This window comes from Pinus tabuliformis, chromosome 3_1, assembly GCF_031772625.1.
Source record: "Pinus tabuliformis cultivar Carrire ecotype Pingquan chromosome 3_1, CPIR1, whole genome shotgun sequence".
In the NCBI taxonomy this organism is placed as follows: Eukaryota; Viridiplantae; Streptophyta; class Pinopsida; order Pinales; family Pinaceae; genus Pinus; species Pinus tabuliformis.
The window spans coordinates 81,499,359-81,514,963 of record NC_142301.1 but is presented as its reverse complement, the minus strand read 5'-3'; the positions used below and the strand labels follow the sequence as shown (position 1 = coordinate 81,514,963).

Genomic DNA, 15,605 nt, shown 5'->3' with positions numbered 1-15,605 from the left:
TCTATCACTATCCTCTTGCCAATAAAATTTCGTACCAAAGTGCATCTTGAAAGGTCAAGGATTTAGTTGACTGCAATATATTCCCCCACAACTAAGAACACATCGTTCCTTGACTCCCAATGACCTTACATAATTTGTTTTTCTAATGAACCCAAAACCTTCCTTCTACACTCCTTCAACATCACCTTCCGTCATAGGTATAGAGAGTTGAAGCACACAAGAGGGTGTTTGTTTTTCTAAGCATTAACTTTGAAATTGGTAGAATCGGTTAGAGAAAATACATCTATTCTCATGTCCTATTTAGTAAGGACCTTATAATAATCTAAAATTTAGAAATATTAAGCATTTGTACCACCAACTACTCATAACATTCGACTAACTCAAAACACCCTTATCTTCACATTATCTAAAATATGTAAAAATGTGCTTAACCATATGAAATATCATATAATTACAATATTCATGGACCTTATTCGATAAATCTTCCATTACTTACTCAAAAACCAATTAAAAAAGATCTCATCTTTAAACAACATATCATTATTATTATCATTCACTTCGGGGTTTCCTTTCGGTATGCTAGTACATATATAAAATGAAAAATACACTGAGTGTACAAGACAAGCACAATGTGCGAGGGACGATCTCGGTTCCAATGCATTAGACAAGGAATCTAGACAAAATTAGAATAATAGTGTAATGGAAGATCTTAAACAACTTTGCCGCCTCAATGGCAGAGAAGGACAAAGAATCTAGACAAAATTAGAATAATAGTGTAATGGAAGATCTTAAACAACTTTGCCGCCTCACTGGCAGAGAAGGACCAACTGCGTTGTATTCTATTGGAGCTTTGCAGTGGCCTGGATTGTGGATCGTGGCTGCATATAAGAGAACAACTGGAAGCGTTAGACATGCATTCATTTGTTAAAGGTGTCATTTTCAAATACCTATAAATACCAATAAAAATGTATAACAAATGTATGCTTTGTGAGATGGGGAAGCATCCTATGGGGATGAGGGGAATATTTGCGCCAATCTTCATAGTTGTACCAAGTGCTGAGGGTTATACATGGCCTCTTTCAAAATCTTCACTACCCTTCTCTTCTTATCATCTATCTCGTCGTCTCCGCTAATCCAATAACTCATCGGCGTCTCATTTCATAGCGCTCCGGTCGCACGGGAAGCCATTTCTCAGCCTGCTCAATCTTGGCCACCTGCTCGATCTTCCACCAGAGGCTCGATCTTGGCCACTTGGTTAGCTGTGGTTGTCCAACTTGCAGACACATTAACGGATGACACATAAAATAAAAAAGGACCGAAACATTAACCAGTAGACAATGAATACATTAACTAAAAACACAGAAAATCATAAAGAAGTGCTCGTGATCAACCAACGGAGATTAAATTTTCCCAAACTTTTAAAGGCTTTCCCAAACGCCAGGATACAACAATCAATTGATAATTCCGATGGGAGGACCTAGACATGGATTGGAACGACACGCTCGTAAAATAGCATGGATATGTTGAGATACAAGATCAATTAAGCTGATGCTTTGGAAAGGGTTGAGGGCCACTGATAACATTCTTTCCCTTACCATATATAATTTTAATGAAAGACATGAATAAAATTTGCATGAAATAACCAAAATTTAACCTATATTATCCATATACATTTATAAATCAACCATATTAATAGGGTCTCCTACATCTGCAATGGGTGGATGAGAAATTGGCTAATTATGTGAGAAAATCTCATCTAGTAATGATAACATCTACATGGCACAAAGGAAAATAAGAGTACATAATGGGTTGATTTCGCATATTTTCTAGACAGGTTTGGGTGCTTGCTTTCATGGACTCAAATTGGGTTTTGTGCACTTCTTTTTGTTCGGTCTATACCTCTTTCTTTGTATCACGAGTAAATTAACTAATGAGAGCTTCCTGAAATGTGACTTACCTTGTTGAGTCATGTAGATTCCATAAAAGAATTGGATATCTTATTTTGATTCTCCATTGACAAGTACAGTGAGCAAAAAAATAGCTATAATCTCAAGATAGAGATCATTACATAGGTATTGCTTATACAACAGGGAAAAAAATTTAATAGCATTGGAATTAGTTCTTCAATTGTTTTTCCATCAACTAAACCAAGTTAATATAAACCATCAGAAGAATTTAAACTCCAATACATCTCCAATCATCTCACATTAAGTTTATCTAATATTTGGGAGAAACACTCTATGTTTTCCACATCTGAAATGTCTGCTTTCTCCACGCCTACTAATAAACTCAAATGCTGCAAGCGACTTCCTACCCTTTGACCCACACCCAAATATGCTATATTTAGTTCTTAAATTATTCTTTATTGTGTTTTCATATAAAAAAACTTATTCACGTTGCTAAAGTGTGGCCAATTTGAATTTCAAAAGTGGCAAATCACGGTCTTGTCTGTCTTTCGTACAATTTTCTAATTGTTATTGTGGGCTCCAATACGTAAGGAGGCGCTGCGAGCTCGTGACCGACAACAAGGCGGCATGAAGGCCTAACTTCAATTGACACGTCTACAATCTGGTCACTGCACCAATTTTATATAAATCTAATCAATGGATGGCTAAGCAAAACTTCTTCTTTAGAGAACCAGACCGCTCAAAAGCATTTTCTTTAAATTGTATTTTAAAGAGAGCGGATCTTTAAATTGTATTGTAAAGATCTGTCTGTTCATTACGCAAGGTACAGCTTTTACCTTGTTCAATTTTAGTCGGTCATCTATCACATGCCCGCTGTTAGAATATTTGAGAAATTCTTCGGCCAATTTATGAACAACAAATTCGTAGCCTCGATCATCAGCAACCATGAATTCCCGTTCTCCAAATTCAGTGAATGTCGGGATTGGCTCCACTTCTGTATTCATATTAGTAGTTAGCAATCAGTAATATGTAACGATTGTAATGTATATGTGAGTTACACAATAAGGATTATGAAAAGCCTACCTGCCATCTCAAAATCGTGCAACATATAATCTATGGCCAGTTCCAATGGCGTTGATGGAAAGCTGAAGCATTTCAAAAACAATATAAACATGAAGCTCCATTAGAGGCTGAGAATTTAATCAAAATTTATCAATTCCCAAATAGGGTTTGGAATACTTACAATTCCTCAGATTTTAAGTCTTTGAATGGACAAACGGAATTAGCCACTGCCCTCCCATCCGCCATGGTAGAAGCAGCTTCAATGGCCAATGCACGATTAGCAGAATCCACTGCCAATTTATATGAAGTTGCTGCAACAGATCCAGGAACTCGAACACCGCTAGCATAAATGTACAGCCTTCAATTAGATTAAATTTTAAGTTAAATGACTGTTTCTACGATCACATTGAGAAAATTTATGTGGGTTAATACCTGGGGTCATATATGTTGAATGTAGCATTGCTATAATCAGAATAGAAAATCCGGAGGCTGTGTTTCTTGGCAAGTTCCCAGACGGGATTCATCTTGGTGCCTCCAACCCCTGCCACCCACCCTGCACCACCCCCACTGTAAGGCCAGCGAACTGATGCTTCATCAACCGCCCACCGATTCGATCTGCAGCCTCCAGAATGAGAAAGTCTTCAACTCCATTGTCTGCGAGAACCTTAGCAGCCATTATCCCTACAACCCAAGTTTCACATGACAAGGATAAGCAAACAGAAGAAACAAAGAAATGATCGAATTGCAGACACAGACAAACTAAACCCATTTTCGATCCTTTCCTACAATCCCAATTTCCTTACCTGAAATGCCTGCGCCGACTATAATGGCAGTGCAGGAAGAATTTGAAGAATCCATGTGTGCTGCACCGACTGTGTGGGACTGGGATCCGAAGATCTGAAAAGGATGAATGAATGAGTGGATGGTGTTTCCGGTCTAAAGCAAAGAATTCCCTCCTACAGAAAATAATACCTTCCTCTGCAGGGAACGCTTCATATCCCGCGAGGACGAGAATTCCCTCCTACAGCAAATAATACCCTCCTCTGCAGCGAACGCTTGATATCCCGCGCGGACGTGTTGGTTAGGGTAACAGGCGACTGATTAATTAATTTTCATTAAATAATCTTACATTAAAAGGTTTTTTAAAAAATTGAACGGCTGAACATTGTTTAATCGTCTAACAATAGATCTGACGGTTAGGATTAAGACAGGGAGGCAACTTGGGGAGTTGATTTCAGAGGGGAACGCCTTACGGCGTAAAAATAAAAATAATAATGTTGTTGTTGTTTTTTTTTTTTTTAACATAGGGTTATTTCTATTTTATTTTACTTTTACTAAGTTAAATACTAGTAGGACATTGCATTATGTTACATCTCTACCATACTAGGCTAGAGAGCATATCTTGGAACAAAAAAGTCCACATATAAAGAGAGTACATAATTTAGAGTACCATGTATATGTTTATGTTCATTAGAAGAATATGTTTTTTCTAAGCTAACACATGATCATTATGGAATATATTTGGGAAAAAATACATATAAACTGTAAACTCATATATATATCTATATATATATTTATATATATAATTTAGTTTAATAATTTACATAATATAGAACATTAATGGATTATTAATGTTTATGTCTAGCAACGCTCGTAACAGGGTAGATTAAACTTAATCAAAACCATTCCTTACAAACACGGGATAGAAACCATATAATCATATGTAAATGTAAATGAGCCTAGTTATTTCTTAATTAAATTTTTAGTTTTTAAAATAATATTATCTAAACTAACATACAACATTTATGATATATTGGGTTTTAGAGTGTTGGACACCAAATCCTTAAGTGTTGGCTCGTAACTATTCCAATAGTCATGAAAGTCCAAGGGGCCTCTTGGAATTGTTGGCATTATCACTAGTGTGTTGGCCTTGATGTCAAGCTAGATGTCAACTTGGATCATGATCTTGTCACATTCTTTCATTATGATATTGTCACACCAACATACTCTTGTCACATTGTGTCTTCATGATCTTGTTAACATAATGACACTGTTAATAATTGTGTACAAAATTGATGTGCCTTGCTAGGTCATAACTAGATGATGTCACTTAATTACTGGAGAAGAATTGCAGGAGTCTTGATGAGTACATAGGAGTTGCAAAAGATTACACACAATCTAGAATAGTTGTAAGAGGTTGGACAAGGTATGCAGGTGACTAAAAGTGAAGAAAACTAAGGTAGCATAGGTGATTGATTAAGTAAGGTTTACTGAAGTGTAAAAAAGTATTTGAGGTGTCACAGAGACTTACCAAGGCTTCAACAATTCCTATAGGTGTTGAAGAAGGCATGCGAAAAGTTGGAAGAAATTTTCACTAAGGTTTGATAGAATTTAGGGCTTGAAAATTGGGTAATGCATGTTTCTAGTGCAAGAGAAGAATTATGATGAAAGTCTCCAGAGAAATAGGTGTGTTATAATGCACTTCCTAAAAGGAAAGGACGCGTTACTTCTTGTAAGTGAAGAAAAATAAAAAACTTGATGTAAAACAATGGAATTTCCCAGGGGTTTCTTGTGCAGAAGGTCAAGTAATGTCTATTTTATCCTATCAAATATTACCATGAACCAATCCCCCTATATTTTCATGTTGTATTGTAAATACAAAGTGGCTATAAAAGGAAAATTAATCGGAATAACTATGTGCATTTTTGAGTTATCTTATGTTTTTTTCTGAAACAGGTACACACCAAGTCCCAAGGATGAGGACCAGATATAATTACTTAATTATAGATCAAATGTGGAGGTATTATGTATGTGAGTATGTATGGTTATGTGAACTTGTTGAGTGATTCTATGTCTTTTTCTAAAATAGGTGAGCACAAGTGTGCAAGTCTTCCATTTGGGGAACCCAAGTCAAGACTTCAAGCAAGGAAAGCAAGGATGGATGCATAGGTTATGTGTTTGTGTCTATTGAAGGTCATTTTGTAGGTTTTATATATAGATACATGTTCTTCTCTGAATGACAAAAATATATATCTATATATATATATATATATATATATATATATATATATATATATATGTATGTATGTATGTATGTATGTATATCTATATATATCTGTGTGTATATATATGTATTTATATCTATCTATCTATCTATCTATCTATATATATATATATATATATATATATATATATATATATATATATATAAGTTAAAATGATGCATTTTTTTTGGATTAGAATGTATTGTCTATATTTCTTAGTTTTCATAAAATGCACCAAGTTTTGAGATAGAGTATTGTAGAAAAATGCACAGTTAGGATAGAAGTTCTTGCATAATTATAGTTTCATATGGGCTTCTTGAATAATGATTGAATTTTTCCATAAATATGCATGGTAGAGACCTATAGGATTTGGATCAAATGGGAATATGTATATAGATTAGTTTCTTTCACTAGAGGAATATACATATCTGAAAAGTTATTGTAGTATCCTTAGGGGGGATAATATGGGGTACATAGGGACGTAACAAGCGCATAATGTACCCCGGATGCGGGTGATGGAATGTCACACAGGGACGAGCCACATGCCCAGCATGTGCCGCCCCGTGCCAACGACTTAGAGTTATGAATCACCGCTGCCAAGGTATAACATTTAGCTGCCCGAGCGATGGGCATTCAATGTTGAGCAGAATGAAGAGACGGGGAGGCAGGGAGCAGTTATGGAGGGCTCTGTTCGAGGGAATGTTGAGAGATATTATAGGGAAGTCGGATCATTGCAGATGCATCGGCTTGTTAAGGTCTGGGAGGTGCAGGCGGGGAAAATCTCCGGACGGGTGGGCGCTTTCCTCCCTCAAAGCGCAATCACTGCATCCTGGTATTGTGAATTTGATGAATGGCTCAGAAAAGAGCGGAACTCCAAGAGAAATTGGAGCGAATTTGAGACGGAAACTGAGGTCTCTCGCTCGGGCAAAGTTTGCTCCGGGTTTGCTACTTCTGTGCATGGTCTCTGAGCAGTGGAGCTCCGCCCTGCATCATCTTGGGCACTGTTATCCTTTGGCGATCACAGAGGGGACTTCAAACCCACGTGCTTGGTCCTTGAACCAGCCGAAGAGGACGTGGAATCTATGGCTCGATTGCGGGAGAGACAACCGAGTAGAAGGGGACCAGGACGAGGTGCTTCTTCTCGCCCCCCTGCAGCAGATGCACACCATCACTGCTGCTGCTGCTACTGCTACAGGAGAGCGAAAGCCACCCCAATTCAAGCCAACCAGTTCATGGAGGTCGGGAGCTCCAGCGGAGGGGAGCCGGTGCTTCCAGCATTTGTCTCAGTCGTTTTCACCTTGGGCAGCTCGAAGGATAATGCATGCATCAATGCACATATCTCGGTCCTCTTTACCAAGGTTCCTGAGGAGAATGAAGATGGAAAGCCACCAGTTTCGGCTGGGCCACCTCCAGAAGGCAATCGTGAGGAGAGTCCAGTGTTGCAGCCATCAATTGAAGAAGGAACTTCAGGGAAAGAGCCCAAGCAAGCCCAAGAAGGAACTTCAGGGAAAGAGCAGGAACCTCTGGCCACTGCAAAGGATTCAATGGCAATGTGGGCAGGGACTCCAATGGCAATGTGGGCAGGAGTCCCTGAAGGTCAAGGATGGTGCTACGTCGTGGAGGAAGAGCCTGAGGATTGATCCCCAGAAGCGCGCTCCAGCCCTCTCTTCTCTCTCTCGGCTATGGTCTACCTCAAAGGTTTCTCTCGGCTACGTTACTGTGTCAGTTTATTTTCAGTTCTTAACTACGTCTTGTATTCTGCGGTCATGCGTCTCGGAGAGGATTCACGTGAAGTTTTTTGAATGGAAGCCCCTGCGTGGGCTGTATCGCTACTGTCTAAGCTCAATTCTGTTACATGTTCTGTTTCTTGTTCTAGTATAGCCGTGTCTTTATTGTCTTTGTTCTGGTCTGTTTAGGAAGTGTCTTGGTATATTCAGGAGGTGCTGCCCCTGCGAGGGAGCATTTTGGTGTCAAGCTAAATCATCCAAGGTGCCACAGTTGGCCATGGACAGCATGTCTCTCTGCATGTAAAGTTTACTTGTAAATAATAAAATAGATTAGCTAGTTTTACCGAGAAAAAAAAACAAGCGCATAATGTGATGTAAAAAGGGGACTTCCATTAGTTAATTTAGTAAATAAAGTCGTAAGTGGTTACCCGCATTAATGATTATCGTAAGTGACAAACCTCATTATAAAATGGGACCACAATTAATTAGTTAACAAATGAGCAACAATTAATAAATAAAGTGGTTGATATAAGGACCACAAGTAATTAGGGTTTCTTAGGGATTTGGAGTTTAGAGCAATATATATAGTTTGAGGTAGGAAGGGGAGGATGTCAAATATTTTTCCGTTAACAATCATACGACTTTTGGAGTGTTCTCCTTCCTTAATAAGTGATTGTTTGGTGGTACCCTACCTCAAGGGTTTTATGTAGATCAGAATAAAAATATATTTTCATTCTAGCAATATCTTATGTTATTTATTGGGAATATTTTGCAAGTTTAATATATTTGTAGGTTAGACTTACCACAAGTGGTTTCAGATCTCTTTCCTCGGTGAAAGTGGATGTTGGAAAATCAAAGTAGAAATATTAGGGTTTGATTCTCCTTTCTCCATAATTACTTGTGAGTGTGTTGGCTTCTTTTACTTTTTTATTATCTTATATTTCATCAATAAATTACCATATTATGTGTGTATGAAGATCACAAAACAAGAGACACAAGATATACACATTATGCCACGGGAAAACCCCCCTAAAGGGGAAACCTCGGTCAAGATAATTCTTCCTTTCAACAATATTATTTGAGACTCTTCACCCTACACAAAGACCAAACCTTCCCTCCACACCAAGTTGGTCTTCCAAATGATTGACCGCTTCTAGCAACTTCAACTGGGAAACAACTTCTAACAACAGGAAGCTTCCAACAAAAGCAAAACTTAGGAGACTTTGATCTCCCAATCTAGCCCATGAAACAAAAAGAGAGAGACACCAAAATTTTGGTTTTCTTCCTCTCCTTAGACTTCCCCAAACTCGCAGTTCTTTTGGCTTCCCGACAATAGACTTCACACTTCTCCATCTACTCTTTAGATATCAAACTAGCTTGAGAGATGATGCTACAAATGACTTCAACTAGCTTGTATTTATAAGCTTATTGTGGGTTGAATTAGGGTTCTTAGGCTAACTTGATTTGGAGGATACATAAATAATATTTGACTCAATACTAAACATTTTTAAATGATACAAAATCCCAAGAAGGGTCTCTTTGAATGTACATGACTCTATAACTAAATATTAATCCTAAGAGTCCACAATGGGGACTTTGAATAATATAATGATGACCCAAGCATGAAACTCATGCTTTAATAAGTCATTGCTACAATGATCAAAAATATTTTCTTTATTCTTTTGACAAGTACATTGAGTGATGAGTCAAGTACATTAATGAAGACCGAACATAGTTACATTTTCCAACACTCCCTCTTACCTAAGGAGCTATTCATAATGTACAAATGCAATGGAATATCTAAAATTATATGAACCATGAAGAAATTTAGGCACCACAATTCCATGGACCATATTCATGACCAAGGAAATATATCCATTGGTATCTCCACAATTTAGGCACCACAATGCCATGGACTAGGTTCCTTACCAGGGGAATCTATCTGTTGATCTCTCAACAATTTAGGAACAATAATTCCATGGACTAGATTCTTTCCCAGGGTAATCTATGCAAGTGGGAATAAGGTGGAATCAACCTTTCATCCCCTCTAGGTACCATGAGGCTTACTTGCTAACAACCAACCCAAAAATCTAGGTGTGTATCCAAAACAGAGCTCAATAAACAACACCACCTTTCCAACTTCGGGGTTTAGACATCAACACAAATTGTCGCCCAGATGCCTTACCAGGCAATGCTTCACTCACAAAGCCTAAAAATATCTCTTCCACACTTTTATCATCAATACAATCATCAATATATACCAGAACAAGCAGGTTCCTTAGATATTCAAACTTAGTATGTCTGCTATATGTTCATCTATTGAGACATACTCCAACCTCACGATCCCATCAAGCACTAAGTTCTTAATAAAGTGGAACTTATTATTGATATGTTTCATCCTCAAATGAAACACGGGATCTCTCTACATCTTGATACAACTTTGATTGTCACAATTAATCACAGTAGGACCTCGAGACTTCTCAAATAAATTTATCAAAATCTTCCTTAACCAAACAACCTCTTTTCCTACTTCACATGCAACCACCTATTCTTCCTCAACACTACTCAATGAAACGACATCTTTATTCCTACTTGTTGTCACCTAAGATGTACACCTAAGTATGGGAAACGTTTCTAACCCGAAAAGGTACGGTATTTAAGGCACAACCCTCAGAGTAGGGGTTGTCACGTATTCCCTACTCACTTTGTTTAAGTTCTCTCCTAGATAAGCTAAGGGGTGGGAGTCCCTAGGGATAGTTAGAAAGGGAAAACTTGTTGCAACAACTTGTCTAGGAGACTAAGGGCGAGGAAATTCTTTATCTAAGCAACTTGATTAAAATAATTTAGCAAGCTTGATTACTAAATGAGCGAAGTAAATATTTAATAGGATAATCCCAATAAGATAATTAAGACAATGACTAGATACAATGATAAACTAGTGCCTTATAACAATGCTTAGAAGAGATTGAACACTTGCAACATATTTCAAGTCACAAGATAAATAATGTTGCAAGACAATATTAGTATTCGAAATGACACAATATTAAAAGATGAGTAGAAAATTTTACCTTGCAAGAATAAGGGAAACATGTACTTCGCTTTTAAAGAGATTGCCAAATAAATGTAACAATATCAATGGAAAATAAGCAAGCAAATTAAATGACAGTACAAGAGGAGTAATAAGTAAAGATAAAGTGCTCACAAAATAACAATATGGAAAATTAGACAAAGCTAGATAGGTGGATGCAAACTAAGTTAACTGTAATGCAAAATCTAACTTTAGAATGAAAATATTAATGCAATTTTGCTTCAAGGAAAGTAAAATGTCAATAAACTTGTAATCACAAAGTAGCTAAATGCTTGAAAGCAAAAAGTTACTTGTTAATGACAATGATCAATCAAACAACAAGGACAATGTTGACTTAGAGCAAAACTCAGAATGCTTTTAAGAAGCCTTAGCTAAAGATGTTCTTCCCTTAGCTTAGATAATGGAACAAGTGACACCTTATATGATGTAAACAGAAATAAATTATGGCAAATGAGATTGCTAACAAGAAATTAAAGAAATTACCACATAGATCTATAATTGCATCTGAAATAGAGACAAGAAATATGCTAAACACTTAGATGAAAATATTGAAGTTAGATCTAGCATGTTAGAGAGATGAGATGCAGGAGAAGCTTAATGAATTACAAAACCAAACACAAAATCTCCCTAAACAAGGAGAAACAGGATGCCAAAGGATGAAGATCCCAGGAGAAACAGGGTGCCAAAGGATGAAGATCCCAAGCTCCTCAAGAGAAAGATAAACTTTTATTAATAGGAATTTCACAGGAAAACGAGCCCTTTGATATATTAAATGGCTCTTCACATCAAGGAGTTTATAATAGAGATAATATCTTTACAAGACCAACAACCTCGTCAAGAGAGAGTCAAATCCACATATGATAGCTGTAACTACTTCAATGATCAGTCCTTAAGCATTTCAATCTACAATAGGGTGACTACAAAGGAAATTTTTTTGAGTTAGATAAGAGGATGTGATATTTTCATTTGAAGCAGTCCCAAATCAAATATTGTCTCTGCTACAAAGACGCTTGCCACTAGTAATGTATATTCCTTCTGAAACAGACGTTAGACTTTGAAAAAACAATGAACAAGTGGCAAGTTTCAGATTTTTTTGAAGCTGCTTGATAACTACTCCTGCAAAAAAAAACCAATGCTGATCCACCCAAAAAAAACACTTCAAAACAAGTATAGTAATAACCATCTAACTAACCATTTACAAACAGAAAATGAATTGACAATTTAAACTTGCTCACTATTTGGAGGACAATAACCTCTGAAAATGGATGATGACTCTATGCAGCAATGGCTTGAAGCTTAGTGAGAAGTTCACCTCTAAAAACTTCTCAATGAAAATTAGTCTCAACTATCAGAAAACTTTTCCTTCAAAACGATTGAATTCTCTCAAAATTTTTGATCTATCTATTTCAAAAAGGGATCCCTTGCATAGAATGTTATGAATAGTACAATTAATTTTAGCTGCTTAAAATCCCCAAAACCAAATTAGATCAACAATCAAGAACATATTTAAAAAAAGTCACTGGATAATGATCACAATCTTTACAGTAAAAAATAAAATAAAAATTAAATTCAAAATTTATTAAAATTTCAATGGGGAAAATTTTAAGCTTCAAGTTTTAAAAAAAATTTAAGAAAAAAAACTGTAATTAACACAGAAAACCCCAATGGTTTCTTTTTGCCAAAATTAAATGAGACCCCTACCAAACAAATGTTAGATCTCGACAAAAATACAAGGGTTAGTTGATATGAAGTTTATGGCGAAAGAAGAAAAATTTAGCAAAATAATCCAAGAAAAGTCTGCGGCCCTCAAGAAAATCAAAATCGTTGAGCAACAAAACGGTTTGGAACCCTTGTCTAATGATAAGATAATCCTTCAAACACACGACCTCTGTAAAAATTCACTAAAGAAAACCCAGAAAATTTTTTAAACACTTATTTATTTATTTAATATTTAAGGAAATATAGCAGAACTCAAGGCCCTAAGCCTTGAAAACTTAAGGACCAAAAGACTCTCGACTCTGCTCTAAAATGACCCAAAAAAAAAGAATAGATTAGATTTTATTAAACGAGAGGGAAATTTTATCAGGTCCCAAATGCTAATCTCCTTCAAAATGCCTGGACAATTTTTTTTTTTATGAATAATCTTAACAGTGATCTATGCACTAGATTTGGAGTCTAAAACTTAAATTCTTTTCCCTCAAGTGAGAGAGGTTTCAGATGGTTCTATTAGATGCCAAAACACAAGGTTTCAAACACAACACCAAAAAAATAAAAATAAAAAAATGTTCTAAAACAATGTCTATAACTTATTCAAAACCTCTTCTTTTCTCACTGCAAAAGACCACTATTTGATACACAACGAAATACACAGAAGACCCAGCACTTCAAAATTTTTTGTCTGGAAAAATAATGCCTAAAACCCTTCTCAGACAACTCGAAGAAACCTACAAAAAAATTGCACACATAATTAACTTGAAAAAACCTAACGACTTGCAGAAATTTCAATGGAAAAAATAATGAAAAATCCTCCCCAAACTACTCAGTGATCACTGCAAAGTAGAATAACGGTTGGAAGATTTAAATCTGTTAGTATTAAACCTCTGCGGCTATGCCAGAAAACCCTCATGAAAGAATTATGGGATGCTTAAAAAAAGGTATGGAAAAGATCAAAGGGTTTTAGAGCCTAAAAAGGCTTCGCGTCTTCCTCTTTTAAATATATAAATACATATATCTAAGTCTAAAAATGAAGCAATGGATGAGGAGATACTTAGAAAATATTTATAAATATTTTTGTAATGAAAACCGTCATTTATTTTTATTTTACTTTTTCCCTTTTTTGTCATCTGGGCTCCCTCCAAACTCTTCAAGATGTCACCTGCAAACAAAAGAAAAGAAAAAAAAAGGAAACTACGCTCTCTTTTGAAGACCAAGAATATATACACGAAAAAAAAATCATAAGCATAAAGATTAAATAGATTTATTATAAAGTTTGAAATATTTATAAATATTAAGATAAAAAATTTTATTTACAAAAACTTGAAATAAAGTACTTCAAATATCATTTACAAAGCTTTAGAATGTAACTAGCTCTAGATAACAGAATTTTCTATTATGTACAATGATTTAAAAAAAATTTAGATAAATAAAACTATCCTCTAGCTAGAATCCAAAGTCCTGCAACAAATTTGATAGATAAATCCTTCAAGTAAAACAAAATGGACTCCCCTTCTTAATCACTCAAGAGTTGGTTAACTTAAGCAAAAGCATCCCCTTACGGTTGAGATCTGCTTCAGCTGAATATTTTCTACACACCTCAGAAATATTATGTTAGCTTCAAATGAGACGTGAAAAATAATGGAAGAAAACTCTAACAACTTAAACAAAAGCACACTAGCCACTTCCAATCCTAAAATATATTAGAGATCTAACTAATAGTGTAAGATAGCTATACACTAGTAATTCTATGTAAGCAAATGAAGTAACAAATAAAATCACCAGTAAGCTCAAGAATTAATTACCATATCCATAAGAGAAGAGCAACAATGTTTCACCCCAAAGACTTGTGTATTACTATTTCAAAACATAGAGAGATTAAAGACTAAAAGGTGAGAGAACAACATCAAGAGATGATACAATAAGGAGCATATGCTCCCTTAGAGCATATGCTCTGCGGCTCACTACGGCTCTGCGGCTCGGTGGTCTGCTACCAAATAAGTGAAGTTATAGCAGTCATTCGTGGCTCACTACGGCTCTGCAGCTCGGTGATCTCTGCGGCTCACCACTCGGTGGTCTTTGGGTCTCTACGGCTCAATACAATTCTAAATATCATTGCTCTACGGCTCAATACATTTCTAAATATCATTGCCCTGCGGCTCATTACGGCTCTGCGGCTCGGTGGTCTCTGCGGCTCGGTGGTCTCTAATTGTGGTCTTTTCGGCTCAATACATCTCTGCAGCGCTGTTCGGAAAATTCGTGGGGTTTTTCATTTCTCTGTGGCTCAATTGTTCATATACGTAATATCTCAATTGATAAATATCCCTACAGCTCAATATTCCGTGCGGCTCAATATATCTCCGCGGCTTGATCTAATTTTTTATTTCTGCGGCTCATCTCTGCGGCAACTTACGATAGTTTGTTGCCATATTTTCTTGCCGCAACCTCAGCCGCAAGTTCTTTGGAGGGTAATTTGTACGCTGTCGTGAGCCTGGAAGAATAAGATCAATGATATGCCATCCATGCATAAGGTTAATAGGTTAATAAAGTTAGTAAGGTTTGAAGTTACTTTAAATTTTGGCTGGGTTCTAGATCTAACCTTCTGCGGCTAGATCTAGATCTAGATCTAATCTTCTGCCTTATTTTCTGCGGCTAGATCTGGATCTAATCTTCTGTCTTATTTCTACGGGAAAATATGGCTCCCAGCTTCGCGAAAATAGCTGTTGGCTCAGTTCCATCTGCTTCTAGAGGGCAAGCTCCTGCCCATATCGTCAGTGAAGCCCCAGCTCCCATTGTCCAGGTGGTCCAGGACTCACTCGATGAGGCTTTGAAGTTTTCCGAAAGTGCCCTAATATGCCGGTTCAATGGTTTTTGGCCGCGGTTGAAAGCTCTCCACAATTGGATTTCGGAGGTATGGAAGCCTGTCATTTCTGATGAAATTAATATCTACCCCTGTGCTAGGGGTTTCTTTATAGTAGATTTTGAAAATCCTGAAAGCAGACAATGTATTCTAGATTCTGGCCCTTGGTTTTGGGAAAACTCAGGCCTATTCATGAAGCCATGG

The 15,605-nt window shown here is 36.6% G+C and overlaps 1 protein-coding gene across 2 annotated transcripts; it reads right to left on the bottom strand.

Annotated features, from left to right (window-relative positions):
* Window positions 1-674: 674 nt before the first annotated feature.
* Window positions 675-3,858, bottom strand: LOC149185872 (polyamine oxidase 1-like). 2 transcript variants are annotated; one of them, XM_089412514.1, is made up of 6 exons: window positions 3,402-3,858; window positions 3,151-3,309; window positions 2,991-3,052; window positions 2,744-2,901; window positions 2,276-2,575; window positions 675-2,236 (listed from the first exon to the last, which is right to left on the bottom strand). In XM_089412514.1, the coding sequence occupies exons 1-5, from the start codon at window positions 3,491-3,493 to the stop codon at window positions 2,573-2,575; spliced, it is 474 nt and encodes a 157-aa protein (XP_089268640.1). In that variant the 5' UTR covers window positions 3,494-3,858; the 3' UTR covers window positions 675-2,236; window positions 2,276-2,572. The 2 variants fall into 2 exon arrangements, with proteins under 2 accessions (XP_089268640.1, XP_089268639.1); XM_089412513.1 differs by having other exon boundaries at window positions 2,276-2,901.
* Between the last annotated feature and the right edge of the window lie 11,747 nt (window positions 3,859-15,605).

What these genes read in the sequence shown, in the direction of transcription:
- LOC149185872 (XM_089412513.1), bottom strand. Translation starts at nt 3,493, where the DNA reads ATGAATCCCGTCTGGGAACTTGCCAAGAAACACAGCCTCCGGATTTTC. An exon ending in TTCAACATATATGACCCCAG is followed by an intron (nt 3,310 to 3,401) that starts GTATTAACCCAC and finishes CATTTATGCTAG; the next exon opens with CGGTGTTCGAGTTCCTGGAT. An exon ending in GCACGATTTTGAGATGGCAG is followed by an intron (nt 2,902 to 2,990) that starts GTAGGCTTTTCA and finishes ATATGAATACAG; the next exon opens with AAGTGGAGCCAATCCCGACA.